Source organism: Clarias gariepinus, chromosome 10 (genome assembly GCF_024256425.1).
Source record: "Clarias gariepinus isolate MV-2021 ecotype Netherlands chromosome 10, CGAR_prim_01v2, whole genome shotgun sequence".
NCBI classification, from domain to species: Eukaryota; Metazoa; Chordata; class Actinopteri; order Siluriformes; family Clariidae; genus Clarias; species Clarias gariepinus.
This window is the reverse complement of record NC_071109.1, coordinates 7264767-7290444: the sequence shown is the minus strand read 5'-3', so window position 1 is coordinate 7290444 and position 25678 is coordinate 7264767. Positions and strand designations below refer to the sequence as shown.

The 25678-nt window shown below is 40.4% G+C and overlaps 1 protein-coding gene across 1 annotated transcript; it reads right to left on the bottom strand.

Annotated features, from left to right (window-relative positions):
- Positions 1-1070: 1070 nt before the first annotated feature.
- Positions 1071-25438, bottom strand: LOC128532058 (C-terminal binding protein 1). The gene is made up of 11 exons (XM_053506277.1): positions 25313-25438; positions 21963-21996; positions 21666-21859; positions 8861-9015; positions 8629-8773; positions 8320-8526; positions 7690-7904; positions 7302-7432; positions 5422-5549; positions 5192-5309; positions 1071-5096 (listed from the first exon to the last, which is right to left on the bottom strand). The coding sequence occupies exons 3-11, from the start codon at positions 21712-21714 to the stop codon at positions 4907-4909; spliced, it is 1338 nt and encodes a 445-aa protein (XP_053362252.1). The 5' UTR covers positions 21715-21859; positions 21963-21996; positions 25313-25438; the 3' UTR covers positions 1071-4906.
- Positions 25439-25678: the final 240 nt, after the last annotated feature.

Genomic DNA, 25678 nt, shown 5'->3' with positions numbered 1-25678 from the left:
AGAATCCAAGGTTTCCCAGGGGATCACACTGCCCCCACCATGCATGCCTGGTGCCATCTTTTCCCTGGGTAATGTGAACCACATGCACTGGGCCAGGAACATGATGTAAAGAAAAATACTGATTAGTCTTTGATTGCTTGATGCTGCAGTTTCAATGATCACTTTTGGGCCAACTGTGGGCAAATTTGGCAATGGAATAGCAAGCTGCGATGCATGGTGCCTCCTCACAACTTTCTATTACAGCCAGGATTAAAATTAAACTTAATTAGGCAATTTGCGCTAAAGTAGCTCTTTAGTAGAATCGGACCAGACAGGCCAGCCTTCACTCCGTGTACACATCAATGATCCTTCAGCACTCATGACCTTTTTGTCAACTTTAACCCACTTTCAGTACTAACCACCGCATACCAGGGACACCGCAGAAGATCCGCCATACTTTGATGTATACACTCTCATCTTACAAACATTATTCAAATTCAATGCTAACATGATACAAAAATAATGTAGATAACCTTCATGTAAGGCGTTACCAACCAACCAAACCTTTCACACTGAATCTCCATACGAACAATATGCCCTCCTTCACACTGCCCATGAACTATTCCTGGTTAGAACAACAACGTTCAGGAATCCAGCACTGAATGTCTGTCAGAAATCTAGGGCACAGAAGAGATGCCTCATAAAAGGTCCATTTGGGAACCATTTGAGTTGGCAGGCGAGGAAGGGTGTGCGAGTCCTAAAGGTCTCGTAAAGCCGATTTTACCGCATCACCCCTCCATGCCGGGGGTGGGGTGGGGCACAAGCAGATACACGGGCATCGTAAACATGAGCGGTGGGGGCTCCCTGAAAAACAGAAATAAATCACTGAACTGCACTTCAACACCTACCAGCCTCAAGTGAATCAATGGTGTTTTAACATTTCCCCTCATTGCTCTTGCTGTTTAAATAATAATAATAATAATAATAATTATTATTATTATTATTATTATTATATATAATTTTGAAGTTCTAATAAAAAAAAAAACATTAAATGCATTTAAAAAAAAACATTAAGCAAAGTGACAAAGGGGTTAATCTTTAGGATTTTATTAAAATACCTTGTGGAATTTACCAACAGAGGTTACCATCACAAACATGATTGTTTTCTAATATAAAAAAGAAAACAAAAGCAAAAGTAAAGCTTAAGAGCCTAGTTACAAGAGGTCTTTTTTTTTTCTTCTTTTTTTTTCGTAGTTTTTGCAGTCTGGTGACGGGAGAAGGGACAATTTACAAAGAAAAGAAAAAAAGGTGGTGAAAGAAAGGAATAAAAAGTTCACATGTTGTAAAAATACATTTCCCAAGTTTAACGTTACACACAGTTCAATTCAAAACATTCATTCTTTCATTGTTAAATGTCAGTGCGAGAAAAATAAAGACAAAAAAAAAAAAAAAAGGGGAAAGAAAAAGAAGACACTGTTTATAGCTTGAAGGGACTGTAAGGAGTACGTTCTGAATGATCTTCATGCTTCAGAGAGTTTCAGAGAGGACTGACCTACAGAATCCTGAACAGGGTGTGTAGATGAGTGCGTGTGTGTGTGTGTGTGTGCATTTTGAACCCTGAGAGAGAAAGTGACTATCTATTCATGGACTGGCTTTAGCAGTGACTCCAGAGAGGGGCTTTGGGAGAGCAGAGCAGATTTATACCTTGAAACCAAAACCAGTCGGAGTTCTCTATAAAACACTCGTCCAGCACACCGGGCCGTGACAACAGACACGATGGCTGTAAAGTAACGTCTCCAGTCTCTGTACAGAACACAGTTTTGGGAACGGGAGGGCTGGGGGTGATGAGGACAGTGTGTGAATTTAAGGCTACTACAGGCGAGTGAAAGAAAACCTGGAACCTAACAGCCCTGTAGACAAGCTGCCGGACAGGAGCGTTAAAATTGGACGAGGGGAGAGAAAGTTTTTTTTTTTTTTGAAATGTTTTCATACAACATGTAGAACACTGAATAATACACACAAATACACACTGCTGATGTTTGAGAATGAAGAAAATCATAGGGGTGTAAAATTACATACATCATAATGAAAAAAATAAAAATTAAATTAAAAAGCAAAGTTAAAGGACATAAGAGGAGACGACAGAGTCAGACGACACCAAATAACCCAAACAAGCATGACGGAATCTTGGTTCAAGGTCATGAGTGACACGCTATAATGATGATCATCATCAGTCGATCGAGGGCCAACTAGATAAAAAAATTTTTTTAAAAAGCAAGCCGAATCTTTGTAAAAAAATATATTAAAAAAAACAAAACAAAGCAATATAACTCACGATCAGGTACGATCCCCACCACGACGAACGTTCTTAAACCATTCCATTAGAGTTTATTTCCATCACCTAGCTTATTTGAGACTAGACCCCGAAATCCATCTTTCCAACCAACTCATCTGACTGATACATAAACACTTTCTACAATAAATGAATAAGTGACTGAGGTTTGCGCTCGCTCACAACTTAAAGACACAGAAAGCTCTAAAAGTCAAAGCCTGCGGATTTAAACTGCCAGATGCTAGCCTATGCTGTAAAAAAAAAAAAAAAAAAGAAAAGACTCTAAGGAGGGAAATGCATCTTCGTTAGATGTGTTTTACATAAGCTCACAGAGGATCGACGATGGTTTTCTGAAATAGCGACAGTACATCTAAAAAGAAGCTGTACATAAGCGAAGAACAAGTCGATCATACATTCAATATCTGTTACTGAGGTACTAGAAACGGTTACCCTTGACGCAGAACACTTTTCATATAAGAGACTCGTCTCAAAGGATGATTGTAAAACCCACTTTGGGAAAAAAAATAAAATAATTTACAGCTGGTTTGTTTTAGCGAACTAGCTCCATCCAAACCGCAGTGGGTAGAGCAGTCAGGTTTTAACAAAGTAGGAGGAAAGGGGGGAAAAAGGGGGGGGGGAATGGCTAACACTGATGAGATCTGGATTGTTGACCGTCTTGAGCACTTCTGACTGATAAAGGGACAGATTGCGTGCCTCCCACAGCTCCGTTCTGAATCTTTGGAAGTCAGCCACGCGGTCTGCTGATGGATGGAGTGATGCAGTCTGGTTCTGCCTGCCTTCCTCTCTAAAAGCGTGAAGCCTCATTTAACAAAAGCACTCATCGTTTCTGAGCAAGGATGAGTGCAGCAGGTACAATGAAATGCTGACACAATTGGACTCAGGAGTACATTTTCACTGACCCCTAATGGCCATATCATGTTACTACAGAAATCCACACTTAAAAGATATATAAAAAAAAAAAAAAAAAACTCTGCAACCCCCTTTGCTTTAGTCATGTGTGTGTGTGTGTTTGTGTGTTTGCAAGCGTGTGCGGGGTGCATATAAGAGATCTCATCTTCATTTAAGCACCTGGCAGGGTGAGAGCAGCCTGACTCCTTACACAGTGATGTCATGGGAAGAGCAGGAGCTGAAGGAAGGACTATCGGAGATAAAAAAAAAAGAAAAAAGAACAAAGGTCAAAGTGAAAAAGCTGAACCACCCATGGAGACACGTTCAGGAAGTATAGAAAGATAAGAAAAACAAAGGAGCCATGCATATCAAAGTGGAGGATATGTGTGTTTTATACAAAAAAGAACAAAAATCCCACCCGAAAAAAAAAAAAAAAAAACATTTAAAAAGAAGGAGCAGAGGATCAAGTTTTAACATAACATGAAAATTTGTAAGTGGAACACCGGCCTTTTAAGACACTTGAAAATGTGCTTGTTTTTCCCCTCCAGTTCTCATAAAACTGACTGTAGAAATAACGACAGAATAAGTGTAAAGACAACGCTTACTGAATATTCCCAAATCAGATGGTCTTTATAAGAGAATCATAAATCATAATGAGATGCACACACATAAAATAGACATCGTATACATCTACACTGTTAAAGTTGACAAAGATTTCTGGGAAGAAGAAAAAAAAAAAAAAAGTCTTCAGGCGTTGATAAAAAGCTGGACTTGGACATCATATTTATGATGCTCTTACAGAGACGCGCGTCATTTCTCCATACATTATTGATAACACATGACTAAACAAAACCCCAAACGTGCTTCACAGGAAATGGGAGAACGTCCTCTTTTATCATCTTTCAGATGGAAAGGATGGACACGATGTCCTTGACATAAAGGAGGGGAAAAAATAATAATAAAAAAAAGGTGGAACGTCAAGTGTCCAAGATGGCAACCGGGCTGCTGTCGGGCGCAGACAGAGGACACGTCGCTTCTCTTATCGTTCTGTTGAAGCTGTGGCTGCTCTTAGCTGTCCATTACAACTGTGGTGGAAAAGAAAAGGAAATTTGATGATTTAAGCCAGCTTTTCCTCTTTGCTTCAAGGGACAAATCTATGCTTAAATGAAAAAAAAAAAAAAGATCACAAATGTATGCTTGAAAGACTGCAAAAAAAAAAAAAAAAAAAGTTCCTGTGTTCTTTATTATACTGTAAATCAGCTGGATAGACAGAAGGCAGGTAGAAGAGACACGAAACAAACTCCAACTAGTCCAGATTCAAAAAGGCATAAAATTAAAAAGTGGGGTATTTCTAATTCTAACCAAAAAAAAAAAAAGTACTGAATCCTTGAGAAAAAGAGTTATTGCTTGCTGCACAAGTGAGAAAATAAACGAATACGACGACGAAGGAAGGGAAGTTGAAGGGTCGACGGTTTTTGGGGAAATGTTTTTCGAGTGGGTCACGTCTGGACTTGTGTGTTCTTGTGTGACTGGATTGACCCTGTTTTTTTTTTTTTTTTTCCGTTTTTTTTTTATGTCAAAAAAAAAAAAAAAAAAAAAAAAAAATCAGGGCATCGGCATCAATCGAGCCCTAAAAATAATGTGGGAAAGGGCATCGCTGGGGCAACGATGGAATGTGTTGGGATGCTATTGGTCGGAAGGGACGTCTCTGTCAGCCTCTGCCTTGGTCGGCTGCCCGGGTGAGGGGGTGTGTGGTGGGTGGGAGACCGGGGCGAGTGGGTGGGCTAGGGGCAGGGTGCCTGCCACCATGCCCTCTACTCCTGCACCTGCACCAGGTAGAGCTCCTGGGGTTACACCGATCAGACCTGCTGGAAACCTGGGGAGGACAGACGTGCAAAGGTGAAACGATTTTTGTATGGAAAATGTGTAAATATATATTTCTTTTAAATTCACAACTCGCCTGGTTCTCACCTGTATCCTGCTCCGTTCAGTTCTGGATGCACGGAGGCAGTCTCCATAGAGGGCCATTGGGAAGCCGCCATCAGATACTCCTTATTCACACAGTTCTTCAGATTGTCAGGAATACGACCTGCAGAAACACATACCATAAAAGAAAAAAGTAAAACAAACATCAGATGTATAAACAATCCATCGTTAAACGAGGTAATGATGTGAGTGGGAGAAGGTGACCGGTTCCTGACCTGTGATGGCTCTGCGTACTTCCCGCGCTGCCTCCTCTCTTGCCTCGATGGAGGCCTGCTCGCTGTACCAGGATGTGTGGGGGGTGCAGATCAGATTAGGGGCATCCTTCAGAGGGCCCTGTGAGAAGCTGGAAAATGACACGCGAAAGACAAAAAGTGATTTATATGATTCACAGGGTGTCGAATACATTGCCGATATGCAACATTTCAATCCAATCAGCGTCCCAGAACACACTGCTGTGCTAATTTCTAACTCGTAACTTAATAACAGCACGCAACATGCAGAGTGGTGTACTCCGTTAAAGAGTCTGGAGTCTTTTATGATCTGGGGTTGCTTTGGTTGCTCAGGTTTAGACTTAATGAAATCTTAAGATTGTGACTTTTTGATTTTTTTGTTTAGGGAACTACAATTAAACTTGCTGCAGAAATGACAAGGCGTATTATTAATAAGAGAAAAACACACACGTATACACAAACACTGAATGGTTTAACCCAGGGGTCGGCAACCTTAAACACACAAAGAGACATGTGGACCCTTGTTTTCTAAAAATTAAGATAATGCTCCAAATGTTTTTTTTTACCTTTAAAGTAAAAAAAAAAAAAATATATATATATATATATATATATATATATATATATATATATATATACATACATACACTGAACAAAAATATAAACGCGACACTTTTGCTTTTGCTCCCATTTTTAATGAGATGAACTGAAATGAGAGATCTGAAACGTTTTCTACATAAACAAAATAACCATATATCTCAAATATTGTTCATAAATCTGTCAAAATCCGTTACGATTAAGAACTGGAGTCAAGTCGAGACCCCAATGAGGACGACGAGCATGCAGATAAGCTTCCCTGAGACTGTTTGACAGTTTGTGCAGAAATTCTTTGGTTATGCATTTCGATTGTTTCAGCAGCTGTCTGAGTGGCTGGTCTCAGACGATCTCGGAGGTGAACCTGCTAGATGTGGAGGTCTTGGGCTAGTGTGGTTACACGTCGTTTGCGGTTGTGAGGCTGTACTGCCAAATTCTCTGAAACACCTTTGGAGACGGCTTATGGTAGAGAAATGAACATTCAATTCACGAGCAACAGCTCTGGTGGACAGTCCTGCTGTCAGCATGCCAATTGCACGCTCCCTCAAAACTTGCGAAATCTGTGGCATTGTGCTGTGTGATTCAACTGAACCTTCCAAAGTGGCCTTTTACAGGTGGCCAGTCTAAGGCACACCTGTGCAATAATTATGCTGTCTAATCAGCATCTTGATATGGCACATTTGTGAGGTGGGATGGATTATCTCGGCAAAGGAGAAGTGCTCACTATCACAGATTTTGACAGATTTGTGAACAATATTTGAAAGATATGGTTATTTTGTGTACGTAGAAAATGTTTCAGATCTTTGAGTTCATCTCATAAAAAATGGGAGCAAAAACAAAAGTGTTGCGTTTATATTTTTATTCAGTATATAGTGTGTTGCATTTATAAACTCAGTGAACTTCTACAGAGAAAATGAAATCTTATTTCTGGATGCAACAAACACATTTTAATTTAAACTTATAGACAAAGTATTTTATTTCAAAGTAAAACCTTTTATTTATGAAATAAAAATCCACCTGCAGCAAATTATCCACCAAAAATAGATAAGATATGAAACACGTTTTATTTTAATGTTACAAGATCACTATTATCTTCAAATTTAGAATTACATAAAAAAAAAACTATTTATATTAAAATACTAGTTATTTATTTTCCAAAGCCACAGAGAGCCGCAGCAGAGGGATGAAAGTCATAAACGGAGCTCCAGAGCTGCGGGTTGCAGACCCCTGGTTCAACTGATACTTAAAGACCTTGCTAAAATACAGACGCTTACCTAAAGGGCTCCGTCTCGTGTACGTCGAGAGCTGCGCCGCGTATTCTTCCCTCTTTCAGTGCCTGAGCCAGCGCCTTCTCATCCACCAGCCCTCCTCGCGCGGTGTTCACTAGGAACGCCCCCTGGCGCATCTAGTGTAGATCACAAGATGTCATTAGATATTTATTAAGTGTTCAGGCTCAGTAGATAAAGGAAGGAACTAGTTTTGTGGTCGAAATCTGTGAAGTTTGTGTCAGACTATAATGTTGCATTTTTCCTGTCTAAGGGGGTAAAACTCTGGATTTTGCAAAAGTAAGATTTTTTTTTTTCTAAACGAGAAGGAAGTGGGTATGCACGCTCCTGTGAGAGTGACCGTGTGTACGTATGTGTGAGAACTGGTTTGAGCTACCTGTTTGATAGTGAAGTCGTTAATGAGGTGGTGGTTGTGTTCGTTCAGACTGCAGTGGAGGGACACACAGTCTGAGTGGATGAGCAGGTCCTGTAGCGTGGCCATGCGCTGGAGCCCCAGTGATTTTTCTACCCCCTCGGGCAAGTACGGGTCGTAGAAAATCACCCCAAAACCGAATACCATCGCCCTCAAAGCCACTGCTTGGCCAATACGTCCTGAAACGGAGGCCAGCATCAGAGATCCATATGTTTCACAGTGCAAGTCAGATCAAGAATTCCAATATAACAAGACCAAGTGGAATTTTAAATAATTTAAGAAAATATATATATATAAAAAGACTTAAGATATTCATATCATTCTCAGAAGCTGAGAATTGCAAATTTTGATAAGCCAGGATGTTAATTCATTTTATGATGTCACTCAGCATAAACGAGAAAATTGAACACTGCTTTAAAAACATATTAACATTAAAGGAATAATACTATAAAAAGAGGAAATAATCATTGTTTTATGATGTTATTCTTACGCGCATCATTAACAGTGATTATCTGATATGCCAAGACAAAAAAAAAAACCCTAGAACCCAGACAGCTTGAACACGAGAACGTCCATATGGATTTAGCGTTTTACCGAGGCCGATGATGCCCAGCGTCTCCCCTCGGATGCGAGCGGCTCCTCCCGCCACTTCTCTGATCTGCTCGACGCTGGAGGCTCGGGTGCCCTCGCGCAGGGCCTGGTGCATCCAGGTGACACGGCGGTACAGGTTCAGGATCAAGCACATGGACGTGTCCGCCGTCTCCTCCACGGACGCAGCCGGCACATTACACACAGCGATGCCTGGTGAAGAATAATGATGTAGTGTCATTTATAACAACCAGTACGTCTCAAAAGGGGCCGTCTGTCCAGACGGTCGAGCGTGAGGCGGAGCCCCGGACTCACCGAGCTCTGCCGCGGCTTTGACGTCCACGTTGTCGAATCCGCTGCCGATCCTCACGATAACACGGAGCCCTTTGAACTTGTCGAGGTCGTCTCGTGACAGTGAGATGGTGTGATACAGTAAAGCGGCGACAGCTTCGTTAAGAACCTGGACCGAGGACATCGAGGACGCTTATTTTAACCGTCAATCGCGATCAGCTGGACTGCAGAGCATTTTTCAGTGTATTAAACCTACCTTTTCGTGGATCTCCTGAGTGGACTGGGCATCACAGAAGGCCACGGTGGCCACGTCCTTCAGTATGGGCATCTCCACCGTGCAGTCCCGGCCGTCCAGGAGCGCCACCAGAGGACGAGGGTGCATGGGCCCGTTTAAGATGGGTGGGCGAATGCCTGTAGGACAGAGACGAGGCGTTACACACCTGGGCTCCAGCTGAGAGAAATACACTCGGCATGCCTTGATAGGATTCATGTCAGAAATTATTCTGGTACAAATATAAATAAGTTGGCAACACTGTCTTATTAGCGCTTTTCTGGTCAAGGCTACCGTCTCCACAACCACTGCTGTGTGTTACGTCAGTTCCTTTGTAACATCGGTGTGAGCAAAAATGGACGCCCCGCTTGCGATTTGCAACAGTGTGCAGTGATTCGGGGTGTATTTTTGAAGACTGTAAATGTACCTGGTGCCAAAAAAACAAAACGGTAGTGTTTGTCTATTTGCACACGAAATTTAGAGCGATAACTCTTAGGAAGTTAAGAGTTTCTTAAAGAGTTTCACTACGAGCCTGAGAGTAAACGGCAGCGGATAGAACGGAAAAACATCAATCGCCGAAAGTTCAAAAAGTCAACCATCAGCTGGGAAATTCATCAACACTTAGTTTTCTGGGATTCTCAAGGGCCAAAGGTATTGGAAAAAGGTTCAACAATCAACAGCGGGACGCTTATTGAAGAGCTAAAGTCTAAACGTATTATTTGGGATTAAACGCAGAGTGCCGCTGTCCGAGGGCGTCGTGATCTCAATGTGTGCACAAACACTTCTGCCCAAACTGCTGAATTAGTTTTGATGCGTTTAAACATTCTCCCTATAAAGTACTGATCTCGGCTTGAAAGTGTATTAAAAAAAAGCAAAGTCGGAAAGTTGTGTTTGTCTTTTCTAAAAGTTGATTACAATAAATCCTACAGCGAGTGTGGATAATTTTGGACTCCCCCTCAACAACAACAAAAAAATGTAGCAAATATTTTACCACTTAAGATTGAAGAAATCTTTATAAACGTACAAGCCAGACTTTACAGACCGCCATGATTTATTTATCAGACACAGTTTAATGCACTGGGCCATGGGGATATATAATATCAGATACTGAAACTTCCCAGTGGGACCATCGCCCCCATGCACTATTGTTGCTTTCAGGCATTTGCAGACGTAGCATTTCATTAAGCTCCTTAATAAAAAAAAAAAAGGCAATTAAGCTTCTCTAAAATCTATTTAACTGCTCCATTCGTAATTTGCATTTAAATAGGCTTCTATTTCATCGCCTAACGCGTTGTTTCCTTAATTTTGCATTTCCCCCCCACTTCATTTCCCCCCACAGTGTAAACCTGGACGCTAACCCCGTCTTACAGTTGGCTCGCTCACTTTTGACAGAATTTATGCTAAAATATCACGCCTACGCCGGGCCATGTCGAGATCGTGTAACTCCAAGGGCATGGAAGAAGTGCAGCTGCGTGTAGACACAAAAGCGTATCCCGTTTCAGCCCACACATGGGCGTAACAGGAATCACATCATCGCTGGCCCCTGTCCATTTCCAGACCTCCGGGGCAGGATAAACAGACGAAGGGGTCGACAAAAGAAGAAGAAAAAGAAGAAGCAAGAGAAACATGAGGGGGTATTTAGGCTCTGAGTGGCTGGGGTGAAGGCTCTTAATATGACTCACGGTCACCAAAATCCTACAGAGTATGTAGAGACAAACTCTCTCTTTACACTTCACCTCTGAGAACTATGCGTGCATTAAAGCGCATTCACCGGTTTGATATGATGGGAGAACCCATTACCATTCTTTTTTATAGGCATGAACATGGGAGAGGAAAAAAAGTTTTTTATTTCTCTCCCACACACACACACACACACACACACACACACACACGTGTGCGTGCGTATGTATATATTTGTGTGTATATGTAATATATATAATGATGTTCATGCTCATGTGTGTATAATATATATAAAATATTATGCATATTATATTTATGCATATGCATTATGAATATATGTATTACAAATTTATATTAATGTTTTTCTTATTTATTTATTCATCTCTCCCACATGCCTATAAATGTGTGTGTGGGTATAATATGCATAATATTTTATCTAAGGACTAATTATCCTTAATTAGTATTTAGGACGTAATAATAAAATATTTTATATACACACAAACATACATACAATGTGTCTAAAGTCCTACACTAAATATTAATCAAGAATAACTTATCTTTGCCATTTTTTTTCCATAGGCATGAACATTTTACACATACACACGTGTACATAGGCATGTGTGGGAGAGAAATAAATGAATAAAAATAATTTTTCTTTTGAGAAGCCTATGGGTAAAAAATGGCTAAGATAAATGATCTTAATATTTAGTGTAGGACTCTACAGAGACATTTTATTTCTGATCCAGGAAGAACCACACTGCCCTTCTGCCCGGGTGACAGGTGTCGAGTCGGCTGCCTGCTTGTCCAGCGCCGGAGAACTCACGTCTCTGTTTCAGTCTCGCTAAAACCCTAAGCAGCTGATTGACGAGTGTAACACTAGGAGGCTTACAATACAAATATTTGTTTAATTCAATTCTGTTCACGTCAGGCCTTTTCTACAACACGCACCCGCACACACAAATGAAGAAACATGGCTGCCGAGATATGATAGATCAACCCAGGCCCGGTTAAACAGTGGAAAGGGAAGTAGGAAAAAAAAAGAGAGGGAAACGATAATCATAAAGCTTTTTTTTGCGTGAACAATGCGGACGCTTATTCCTCCGAGGTCAGCGAGGGAGCGTCTCGCTGTTCCGCGCGCAGATGCTGTGTGTTGAGGTTGAGCCAGCGGGTATGAAAATGAGAGCGCAGCAGAAGAGGCATGGCCCAGCAAACAATGCCATTCATTCACAGCCCGGTCCTTTTCCTCCTCCTCCTTCCCCCCTCCATCCACCTCCCTCTCGTCCCAAACCTCCTTGTCTGCCACCCCTCCACCTCACTTTCTTACTCCGCTGCTCCAACACACACACACACACACACACAAAGAAGGGGGGGTGGGGTGGAATGATGATAATACATTAGCACCACACCCAACCTCCTGCCTGCCAGACGCAAACACACACACAGACGCTTGCTCAACCACACGGACGCCTTTATTCGTACTGTCTTTAAAAAAAAAAAAAATATTGCTCGAAATACCGCACCCAAACCAACCCCCCCCCCTCAAGACTCGACATCCCACAAAACACACACATACACAAAACATCCTAACCTTGCATCATGAAGTAAGCACGCCTGTCTTCTCTCTCCCCCTCTCTCTCTCTCTCCTCTACCGCTCTATCACTCTTTCTCCTCCCTCTACAATCAGTGTCAGGCTGTTTTTGCCTGGCAGGCACCCAGCTGTCATGCACACCAGGCTCCTCCCTCACGTACACCAACCAATCATAAGACGTGGGCTTTGAGAACCGACCAACCGGCATTAACGTCATTAGCATAAACGAGCGGCTCGGAAGGAGACCGGCGGTTATTGTTGTTTTTAAAGAGACAGCGGCTCGATCTCGCGCTCTGACGTGTACTGCTTGTTTGCGCGGTCTGTAATGCGCGTGGACAAAAGTCGAGAAACAGACGCATTTTAATTTGAAAAGCTCCGCCTTCCTTTGCTGTTTAAACTGCCACTGAAGCCTGTTAACAAGTTTATGTGTATGAACTTTTTGACTTTTAAATAATAATAATAATAAAAACACAGCTAAGAAACAAAAACATTTAAAAAAACTTAAGAATCAGCAACATTCCGCCTCAGCAGATACTATTCATGACCTAATCATAAGAATAACAAACCCACACGTTACTCAACCTTTTCGCTTTTTCACAATACGTTTTTTTGACATGACTGTTTAAACCGCTTGAGCACAGAATGAAAACGTGCCCTGTTTCAGATTTAAGGCCTACGAGGGAATTTTTCATGTTCTGACTTTTCAACTGTTTGTTCAGTGGAACATTGGTCAAATTTATAAAATAGGCAGGACCTACCAGGAAATAAACCGTCCTCGCCTGAGAATCCGAAATACATAAAGGAGAAAAAAAAAGTAACAAAATAATAATATTTTCAAGTTAAGCAGTAAAACAAAGCTACACCAGCTAAACTGGGAGAGACAAACAAAATTTCCTTAATAAAAAAAAAACTTAAAACAATAAAATTAATCTATGAAACAAAAGGCACCAAAACAAAAGTTTTCTGTAGGATGTAAACACAACTGACTGCTGTAAGAAAATTAGTCAGTGCTAATTCCCCAGAAAAATGTCTAGAATTGGACATCAGAGCACCAAAAGAACCTGGGATACACACACATACAGTACATCAGCTGCATCGTTGTGTACGGACTTGGACTCCGTCCACACGAAGCCGGTGCGTTCCCTATCCGATCATTTTTTTCCGTGAACACGGCGTCGTCTCAAGAAATATCTGTGTACACACAAAACCACTGAAAACGGTGTAGTATATATGCCAGACCAGTATGGGGCGCTGTAATTCTGCCATAGAGATACACTATACACGGAAAAGACGACTTTGAGCATGCGCATAACCTTTGCGCTGTATAGGAACCAAGATGGTGTTGTCCATTATCGTTTGTTGCTCATAACAGTTGCATAGAAGCAATAGATTTTGCTGTAATAAAGCTAGTAGGCTTTGTAGCAACACGAACACAATCATGTGGTCCGCCATTATTGTTGTTGCTGTTACGTGTGACGCAGCCAACACGTGATGTGATGACATCATCGTTTCACAAAATATACAGATTGGCCGTACACACGAAGACGCAAGAGTGTCGTTTTCAGATTTATCCACTTTGGGACCCGGTTTAAAAAAATAGTGGTTTCAGTCTCCTAAAACGCCGGATCCGTGTGGACGAAACGGCAATACGCTAAAAAATGTATACGTATACAGCGAAACGCGTCTCCGTGTGGACAGGCCCTTAATATGCATTTACTAATAAAGATCAAATCGCATCATGTTAACACCTCCATCGAGTCCGGCTCGGGGATGTGTAAACTGTCAATAGGTACTAGTGGTACCTCGGCATAAAAACTTGTTCAAGAAATTTTGCAAGGAATTTACCTTGGCATACAAAGCATTCAGCATCCGAGCGAACAAACCAAACGGCAGCTTGTGCGTACGCCCAGGAGATGTTCCAAACTTATTCCGAAGCGGGATTAATTTTTTTTTCCCTTTTGCACTTTGTGCACGATTTAGCACCACGGGTCGCAATAATGCAGCTGGTGCCAAGAGGAATCATAAATTAAAGGTCAAGTAAGGTTTAATGTCCATTTAATTTTATATTTTACCTCATTTACATGTCTTCTCTAAATGTTTTGATTGATTTCTCTCTTGCTGAAATAAATAAATCATTTCTGCGTGATGTGCCTCCTCCCCATGTGAGGCGAATATCATTAGGTGTTGCTATGAGTTTCCAAGGAGGAAATTTTGCTCCTGTTCCTGACCCATGAGAACAACTGTCCCCCACCTGTCCACTCCTTCTTGGTCTTTGTCGGAAGAAGAAGAAGCACCGATTGTCTCGCGTTTCATACATTGTAAATCATCTAACCGGTAATTCTTGTAAGCAATAACAAGACTGAGGGTGGGATTTTTAAGACAAAGATTTTCTGCAGATTAAACTCTTCACAGCGAGCAGGACCACTTTGCAGACGTCAAAAAATAAAATTAAAAAGTTATCAGATCAGAGCCTGAGCAAACAGATAGAGTAAAGTCTCTAATCTAAATGATTAGAATCAGACTGAAGGAATATTATTAATGCTAGCATAAATATTCACCAAAATAAGTATGGCAGTGCACAAAGTGAGATTTACTTTAGGATAAGGAACGATTTTGAGTTTAAGTTGACCCTTGTCCACTTTTAGTTCCATCCCTAATCAAACACATTTCCCCCAAGATAACTTGGTGATGAGATAAAATCAGAGCTGTCAAGTAGTGATCAAAGTCAAGACCAGACAAGACTAAACAACAAAATCTACTGGACCCCTGTGACAAACAGCTGCACCATGGAGAAAGGAAAACCACATGCAGCATGTTTTTTTGTTTTTTTTCTTTCCTAAGCAGCTGACACATAACGGTAGAATGTCAGGACAGGACACGCAAAGGAGGAGCAAAACTTTAAGGTGGACATTTTGCGGCTAATGACTAGAGACGGGAATCACCAGGCATCCGACCCAATAGTAGAGATTCCCCGATTTTTTTTTACAATTTTGTTACGGGCGTGTGGCTGCTTATAACATAGGCATGTGGGACTTTTGATGCACATGATTTTACACTAATTTGCACTCGCTCTATTTTGAGCGGGTTTGAGACTAATTCGCTTAATGTTTGGAGACAACGGAAGATCGGAGGCTTTTTTACGCGCATGGTTTTTGATAACGTAACGACATCAATATGCGTTCTGTGCAAAAAAAGCCACTTCTGTGAGCTTTTGCGCTCGTTACTGAATTGTATCTGGGGTTGATCGGCTGATCGCCAGCCGATTCTGGTCACTGATCTATCGACTAGTTCATCTTCATTATAAAGGTAAAATTTATTTCAGGGTCAGTGTGGCGATTTGGTCTACTAATAACAGAAGCTGTGGCGTGGCGACCTTTAACTCCTGTTACGCTCTGAGGAATTGCCAGGACTTTCGCATTAAAAAACTATCAGACAAGATCTCTGGCGTGATTTGAGACACTGCCTTAGGATTAGCTCTGGACTGAAAAGGCGAGGCGTATTTATTGCCTGTTCCTCCCGACAACACTGCATGATATTACTCCGGTATTTTGCAACCATCAAGGACTGCTGTTATTTTTCCCTGAGCATGACTACAGATCGAATGTCGTGCACAATGTTATTTCATCACCTGCTGGCTCGGAGATGACTCGAGGTGATGGGTGAGGAGCTGGGTGTACACAGTGTCCCTGTCATGAAGCGCTCGGATTCCTTTACGCTGCCTAGAATTTCAGCAGGACATTTAAATGCAGAAACATAGCCTGTTGTAGGGAATGGGTAGTTGAGAGCTCCAGAAATAGCTGGAGCGCCGCATTTAGGTCCTTATTGTTCCTGCGGACTACAGCACTTCAGCGGCGTTGAGCGAGAGGCCCCTCGACGAACTGAAGAACAGGAAGGAGTGCAGATAAAGACGAGAGCTCTGCATCTCCGATAGTCTGCACAAGCGCTTTATCTTTACACCAACACACCACTCGAACAATAATCAGATCAAAGATGTGACGTGACATTACATACTGAGTGATACTAACACTGGTATATGTCTGTACTGCTTATTTTATTGATGGGATCATAACCAGTACCACTGACCAATCAGATCAATCATTTTGTGTCATCCGTTCATATGGACGACTGCGTTCTAAAAGAATACTGATGAACCACTGCAGCCTCTTCCTGGAATATAAGTAACTTAAGGAAAAAATAAAATCTTCAACCTCAGCACAAGGCGGTCAGACAGAAACTGACTCATCAGCAAAGTCTAACAGGCGAGAAATCAATGACTAGCAGAGTGAAAATAACTCGCTCTTACTTAAGCGCCGACCCAGTACGCTGTTCATGATAAGGAGCGACTGACAATCGAGCATTAACGCAAGGAATTCCTGCAGAATAAAGACCAAACGCAAGTTTACTTAACATTTGCAACCTAACTTGTCAAATATAACCAACAGAACTACAGTTAAGCGCAAAAGTTTGCATGCCTATTTTTGGCCCAGATAAAATATTTAATGCACATTTAGATAGTACAGATACAATACAGAAAGTTTCCGGGGAAAAAAATAAAAATAAAAAACAGTTAAGGAGCGTATAAAATAAAAGCTAAAGCAAAATAATGAAAATATCAGAACAAAAGTTTTCATCCCACTTTATAAAATGCATACAAACACCCCGCCTTAAGAACCAAACTAATTTGCATCAGCGTGCGAAGACTTTTAGCACATGAATGACAAACATGCTGAACACCGGCTTTCATCTACGCTGTGCGCACCGGGAGCCTCTCAAAACTTGTTTGAATCAGTGGAAAGCGATGCAAGTTTATTGTGGGTTTTTAAATTTTTTTTTATTATTTTGTGCAAGAAGCACAAAAAAGTAGCGAGAAGAAAACGGAGCCACTATCAGTTTAGTTTTTTTTAAAAGCAGCCGGTGCCAAGAGAAATAATAATAAATGTGTTCATTTCATATTTTACTTAATTTACGTGTCTTTTCTAAATATTTACATTCGTTTTTACAAAATTCAAATACATAAAATTTCGCCTTGAGAACTCGCCTCCAGAAATGTTTAAACTTATATGTTGGCTTTCTTTAATGAAATGTTTTACTGTGTCTACAGTCTCATCACCATACTGTGCTTGAAGTAACTGGTTTTACGCCTTCATTCTCAAGATATTTCCCGGATGTCCCTCTCCAGGTTTATGAAGGCTCACCAATTTCATGTTGAAAGCCGTTTTCCTGATCCTGTTGTTCTTGTTGATCTCGGCAAACTGCCTGAGACCGCCCCCCCTGGAGATCTACCCACCTGCACATTTAAAGTGCAAGCTCAATTTAACACACCTGGCGCCACTTGCCGAGCGTCAAGTGCTGGCTGTCTTTTTTTTTTTTTTTTTTTTTTTTAACAGGTTTTACATAATAAACTCAATTACTTAACTACGGTGTTTATAAAGGGGAACGCAGGAGGACCTTTGACACACATACAACTTCTATTCATTTACTATAACTTTCTTTGCACACTGAGCGTCTTTGTTACTTCCAATCACGAAGAAACATTTGTACTAGGCTGAATGCGCATTAAATCTTATGTTGATGAAAAATATATTCTTTTGTCTTGATTTATTTTTTTGAATGAACAAACGCGTTTGAGTAGCACTGTGTAAACCAGGGAAACAAACAGAGCTGAATGAAATATTTGGTGACTTTCCTCATTGATGAATAATAGTAAACCAGTAATAACTAGAAAATATTAATATCAAATATCAATATGGAAAATTATATTATATTTGAGAATACACCAAAATATCAGGGTTTTACTGATGCCTTTTACACATTTCTTAAACCAACAAAACAAAAAACTTGTTTTAGCTTTACATATTTAATATTTTAGTAATATTTAATAATTGATTATTTATTAGTTATTTACATCTCTTATAAAAACTACATGCTGTGATGCATAGTAAACATTATAGATTCATATAGAACAATACAACCCCTGTGAAGTCGCGGTTCAGAGTCCGCAGCCTCAGTCGTTCGCAGATTTTTCCTTTGAACCTAACTAAAGATTGTTCACAAAAACCCCCACAATTTCAATTTCAACCACAAATATCCTCCGCAATTCTTTTCATGGCAATATATAGATTTTCATGTTTTAACGCAAAACTATTAAGAACAATATAATTTAATAATTTTAAATTATTAATAATAATAACTAATAATATTAATGTGAATTCAGCTAAATTTCCATATAAAATATAATACTGCACACATTTTTTTAGTACTGTAGAAAGAACACAAAGCGCCCGCAGAGGAAAACATGGTTTGGGACGGTGAATTATTACTGTATTTACTCTACAGTACTGATACCAAAGAAAACATGCCTGCATGAATTACAGTAAATATAGGGGTAACATCTGTATTTTACATTCTAGCACTGTAAGAGACACTGTACAGTATACGGGTTTACCTTTACCCTGAAAGTTTTTTTTTTTCATGTATTAAGTCAAGTTAGAAATGAAATTAAAATGTTTTAGAGGTATATCTAGGGTTTACACCATAAAAATAGGTATTTATATGCATTTTTCTATTTTTTAACCACATAAAATTCGCAGTAAAAGTAATTCTTGCAAGTTTTGGGGTTTGACTATAAACACACTGACCTGCTTAAATTTAAATAAATAAATAAACAAACGAAAGTCAGCATTTGGATTTAAACATGTTCATATATTTAAAAACCTTTGACTGGATAATCCGATTATGACTGACCATGAACAGAACCCCCCCCCCAAAAAAAAAAACGCTTGATGAACACAAATGACATTTTTAATATGTTTAATAGTAAAAAGTTAGAGCACTTCTAAACACAAACAAGGTGATGAGAACTCACGAGCCACTGTACAAGTCTCTGGAGGAAACCGGAGTACCCAGAGGAAACCCACAAAGCACAGGAAGAACATGAAAACTCCAAACACACACACAAGGCGAAGATCGAACCATTGACCCTGGAGACACGAGGCCATGACGCTAACCACTACGCCACCACGCCTCCTAATAGCGCACACGCCGTGTTATTTTTTGGCCAGGCCATGTATAACCATGTGAACCGAGATTATGTCTGAACATTACAACATTAACATTCATGCTCGAGCATCGTCAAGGTCAAACCGTTACACAGTCAAATAATTACAAATAAGTAAATGACATCACATTCATTTAGTCAAATACTTAAACTTTTTTTTTTCATAACATAACCCATCAACTTCCAGAGCTCTTAATAGGCACTTAAAACTTGAATATCCTGACTGAATGAATTTAAACACTATATTTACTTATAACGCTGTGTACCTGCATAAAAACTATAAACAAACAAGCTATGAACACCGTAAGGCACAAACGTATATAAATGTTTTATCTGATTTTAACACCATTCCTCTAAATAAATCGGGAAAATCAATAGCAGTTCTTACTTCTGACTCAAGTGTTTCATGTTCGATGTGTGATTAGTACTACTACACTACTCCTTACACTGCTTACACACACACACACACTACTACACGCTCTTCACTTATGGGAAAGACTTTGATGTACGAGCACAGGGTCATGTTCAGAACAGAGCCCCGGGGCGTTCAAGTGAAAGCGCAGACATCTGAACACATTCGTTCTGGAAAACACCGCAGAACTGAAACTGGATGCATCCAGCCTTTTAATTCTGACTTGCATGATTTCAGCAAATTTTAAGCGCAAACGTATTTAGCCTTCAGGTAATTAAACATTATATAATAATGACAAATCATTTTATCAAAAAGAACTTAATTCACAAAATATATTCACATGCTTTAAAGTGTGGGGATCACTTAGAAATTTTGTTGTTTTCCAAGGAAACGCACCCAAAATGAGTCTAAATAGAAAATATAGCAAAAATATAGATTTTTCTTTTTTTTTTTTTTTTTTTAGATTTTTTTTAAATCTCTTTTTAAGAACACAAACACCTTTTGCAGCCTGGGAGACCACAGGCATTCTAGCTAGCATTTTTTCAAGATAAATAGGTTTGATTGCAGCCCATGATTCCGGGCGCATCTCCCACAAGATGGATTGGCTTGATGTTGAGTTTTCCTCCGTACTACACGGTCAGGCTGCTCCCACAACACCTCGATACGGATTAGATCCAGGGACCATGTGGCCATTACAGTCAGAACTATGGCTAACTTTAACTGTTTGTAAATTGCATGAAAATGAGTTTTTCTTTGAAAATAATTTGCAAGTAATCCCAAAGTTTATTTTATATATACACACACACACACACAGTCAGTCATTATAGACACTTCAGGAAAATAATTGTATGAAATTTAATCTTAATATAATATATACTATCTAATAACACTATAAATATTTTATATATTAATATAAAGTAATAATTTATATTAAAATAGTGATAAGGTTTTCTTTTTCTTGGTGTGTATACATTTTTTGCTGACTTTGAATGTATATACACACAAATACATACATATATACACACAATGTATTGTGTGTATATTTTGTGAAATAGTTGGGGGAAAAAAATTTAACAAAGAATTTAACAAATAATTTAGTTCACAAAATATACACAATACAGTGTATATGTATATTTTATTTATAGATGGGGAAGATGGGTAAAAAGACTTAAAGTATATATATATATATATATATATATATATATACACACACACACACACAATAACACACACACACACACGTGTGTATATATATCTATCTACACATATACACACGCACACACAAAAAGGGTAAAAATCAAGTTGCTTATTTCCTAAAAAAAACCTCTGTCATATGTTCATACACTGCATTAAAGACGTATCCGTGAATTAGAACACACTACACGGCCTAGACTTCATCAAGGCCTGACGTATCAGCTTTGTAACCATACGAATTTATCTCTTTATAAATGTTGTATTAAGCTACACTTTTGGGAAAGCTCTTCACTAGATCCTGTAGGAATTTTGTGTGTGTGTGTGTGTGCGCGTGTGTGTGTGTGTGTGTGTGTGTGCGCGTGTGAATTCAGCAACAAGCGCATTAGTTGATGTCAGGAGGTCCAGTTCCAGTTCAATAGGTGTGACTGTCGAGTACAAACAAAATATCTGGCCATACAGTTTATATGATCTTATCTATGAATTTAAACCATAACCATACGAACAAGCAGTTTTTAGACAAACATCTGGCACTCTGATCATCTCAGCCACTGAGGCAGCAGGTGAAAGAGACTTGAGAACTTAATTATATTAATTAATTCATCTACAGTATGTGCATCATATATGGGATTAAAAATCAATTCAGAGGGTCAAACTTTTCATTCAGAGATTTACGCAATACTCATACAAAAATATCAATGTAAAAAACATATATTTCCAGCAAAGGCAAACCGCCCTACATTTCTAATGTTTATTTTATCCTCCATAATCACCACCCTCATAATGCACCCAGGCTCATTTTATCGAGCTCTGAGTGTGTGCAAGTGTGTGTGTGTGTGTGCGCGCAATAGTCTGAACTCACCTTCACAGATGCGGTCAAGTCTCTGCCGCTTGACTTTGTGTTTGTCCATCAGAGCTATCGACGGGTGGTTCTTTACAAGAACCGGCTACGGCCACGTCAAGGGAAAAACAAAAGGGGGGTGGGGGTGGGGATAAATAAAATCACAGAACTAAGTCTGGGTTCGTCCACAACAGGAGAGAAAACACTCGCCCAACCTGCAATCAAATCAAAGAGGGAAACTGAAATGGATGAGCACGTTCATACAAACACTAAAAACATACAAATAAAACAATTTGAAATTATAAAAATTACACTCACCTGCGGCAAATCAATCAACACCTTTAAAAAGTACCTGGGTAAAGAAAAAGCAGTCCGTCAACATCATGGACTTTAAAACAGAAAAAATAAAAGCACAATCAATTATTTCTACTGATAGCGCATACCAAAGTCGTTTACTTCTTTACCCAACAGAAATTTGACAAAAAAATTGTCAATTGTTTCTTAACTGTATAAATGCATGGATGGCGTTTCCCCACAACCCTCTCCCTGACTCCTTCAGAGGGCCCACAACCCTCTCCCTGACTCCTTCAGAGGGCCCACAACCCCCTCCCTGACTCCTTCAGAGGGCCCACAACCCCCTCCCTGACTCCTTCAGAGGGCCCACAACCCCCTCCCTGACTCCTTCAGAGGGCCCACAACCCCCTCCCTGACTCCTTCAGAGGGCCCACAACCCCCTCCCTGACTCCTTCAGAGGGCCCACAACCCCCTCCCTGACTCCTTCAGAGGGCCCACAACCCCCTCCCTGACTCCTTCAGAGGGCCCACAACCCCCTCCCTGACTCCTTCAGAGGGCCCACAACCCCCTCCCTGACTCCTTCAGAGGGCCCACAACCCCCTCCCTGACTCCTTCAGAGGGCCCACAACCCCCTCCCTCCCTTCTTTAGAGGGCCCACAACCCCCTCCCTCCCTTCTTTAGAGGGCCCACAACCCCCTCCCTCCCTTCTTTAGAGGGCCCACAAACCACTTCTTCACTCTCTTAGTGGGCCCACAATCCCCTCCCTCCCTCCTTCACACGGCCAAAAACTCCTCCTGCCCTTCTTCAGAGGGTGAAGATCAACGAGATTCGCTCAGTTGCTTAAACTCCTCCGTCTTTAAGAAAATGCCCCACCGACTGTTAAGTCTGATTTTGTTTCCTTGTCAAGTCTACTCTCAGCCTAAGAGCATTTATACTTGTGCTCTGGTGTTTGTGTTGCCCTGCAGTTACACCACCAAACCCCTAGGTGGCAGTGTGATTTCTACGTCACTGCACAGTCTCTTCGCCACTCTCTGGTAAGTTTTCTTGACGTGCTGCACACAACAGCGAACGAAACGGAGCAGATCTTGTTGAAGCTGGATGTAATAGATGTTAAACAGTTACTTTTACTGAAATTGCTGCGACTCAAGAAACAACAGAAGACGTTGGACAAGATGTCCGGTATGTCAGTCAGATAAGTCACTTACGATTATAAACGTCAACCTTAACGACATGTAAATCCGATCTGAGCAGTGCGAACATAGCCTTAGTGTTCTGCAAACATTTAAAGTCAGCTTGGTTAAGCAGATCAAGTTTACCAAGTCATCTACAACCTCTTATACAAGAGTGAGTGAACAATGATGAGTGAAACGGTTATATTAAAACTTTTTGGCTGTACTGTCTTATCAGCGCTTTCCTTTCAAGGCCACTGTCTCCACAGTCACTGCTGTGCAGGTGTACAATATTCATTTGTAACTGTGGTGCGAGCAAAAATAGATGCCTCATTTGTGATTTGCACAAAAGAGCAGCCTGCAGTGATTTGTTTCTTGAGGGTCTGAGGGTGTACCTGGTACTGAAACAACTCACAGAAGACTGCAAATAGAATTGTTTGTATGTCTGCAAACAACATGTGGACCGATACTCTGAGGAAGATAAACGTTTCTTAAAGACAACCATTACTAGTGACGAGACACGGATTCATCACTACGAGTCTGAGAGTAAACGACAGATTATGGAACGAAAACATCCGCAATCGCGGAAATGAGAAAAAGTTCAGAATGCATTAATTAGCTGGAAAATGTATTAACGCTTACAGTTTTTAGGAATTCTCAAGGGCCAGTATTGGAACATTATCAGAAAAATAGTAAAAATTAACAGTGCTAGTTACAGTGTGACGCTTATTAAAGAACTGAAGCCTAAACTTCGACGGAAGACTGCTAATCCAAGAGCGTCGCGAGCTCGCATGATGATGCACATTGGCTCACTTTTGCCCACAAACAATATTTTGAGGTGTTAAAGCATCTTCCCTATTATTTTAGATTTTTCCGAATTGGTTCGTTCTCCTGTAGGCAGCCCAACGCTGACCAAGATTCACTTCTGATGAAGAAGTGAAGACGGTGGTGTATTCGTGGATCGCAACACAACCGAAAACATTTTTTTAGGTAGCAATATGAAAGCTTGTTGATGGACAAAGAGTATTAAAAAGCGAGGTCGAAAAAAAGTGTCTTTTCTGAAATTTAATTTAAAAAAAAAAATTTTAAACATAAAAAAAAATTCTACAGACAGAGTTTTAAGTTTGACTTGCCCTCAAACATATTTAATAAATTGTGGGTTTATCAGAATGCAGCCCTATCGCAACTTAAGGTGCGGAATCAGTGACTGTAATTTATTTAGTTACGTTGAGATAATTAACAAGTTATAAGTTTAATTTTAATTTAATGTAAGGAACAAACAGTGAACATCTGCCAGCACAAGATAATCTCTCTCTCTCTCACACACACTTTGCAACTTGAACTATTTTCATATAACAGCACAGGATGTCACGTCCTATTCCTTACTTGTTAAACAGCACAGTTCACCGTTAAGCTCCAACTATCTATCGCTGTTGCTATAGAAACGATAACCTAATTACCCGCACGAGCTGTTGCTATAGAAACGATAACGCACGAGCGCACTGATACGGCTCTGTGATTAGCCTCGGAGCCGGTACTTCCTTCACTCTTTTTTTTTTTTCTTAACAAGTTTGACGGATTTTGGGTTTGTTTAGAACACCACCGCGAACTTTTAGACTTCCAGTACACTCTGCTAAGCTAAGCTACACTACGCTAATGTGTGCTAGCTGTGTGCTAACACTCCCAACGCAGTCTGTTGTGTTTAACAGACCTCAGGCTGACTTTTTCATTTCATTTTTTGCGTTATTTCTACACACCTTCACATCAACTCCGTGGCTCTATGAAACAGTTAATGCGAAAAAAAACCAATTTACATATAAATATATCCCAAATGACCAGGCGGCTTGGCTAACACCAAACTTCTTAGCAACTTGCTGGCTAAATATGGCTAAAACTGGCCAGCAACTCGCACTAACTATACAAATATAGCGCCTCGGATCAATACTTAACCTTACACGCGAGAAATAATAACTTTTACAGTTTTACAAATCGTCTTATTAGACTTCCTGGAGTGCTTGTTGCTTGGAAGCTTTTCAAGGCGCTGGTCCACGCTAGCTAATGCTAATGCTAAAGTGTGGATACAAACAGCAAGCCTTCTCTCTCCCTCTCATCATATCAGTTTCCCCAGCAAAATGAGTTTGCTCCACTCGTTCTCGTTCAAACCATTAATCCAGTCATTATGAAAGAAATTAAAGTTTCTCTCACCGTCTCTAAACAGGCTTAAGCTGCGGGTTCCGTGTGGCCAAAGTGGGCGAAACACAACTCTTCCCCCGCTATCTACCGCTCACCGCCATTAAACCCTGCAATAAAAGGAAGTCAGCAGAGTTCAGGCTCGGGCTCGATCCCAATCTGCTTCCTAGTTTCTATCCCGACGCTCTATGTAGTGCGTGTCTCCTACGCGATTCTACGTCCTATGTAGTGCACTACGTGCCTAATCCGACGCCATTTTGCAACGGCACAACCGTAAAATAGAAGAAGACGGAATAGGACAGCGCCTCCTACAGGTGGAGCCATGATAATGACACAATGACTTAAATCGGATTATTTTCAGGAATTTGTTCCCACTTTTAT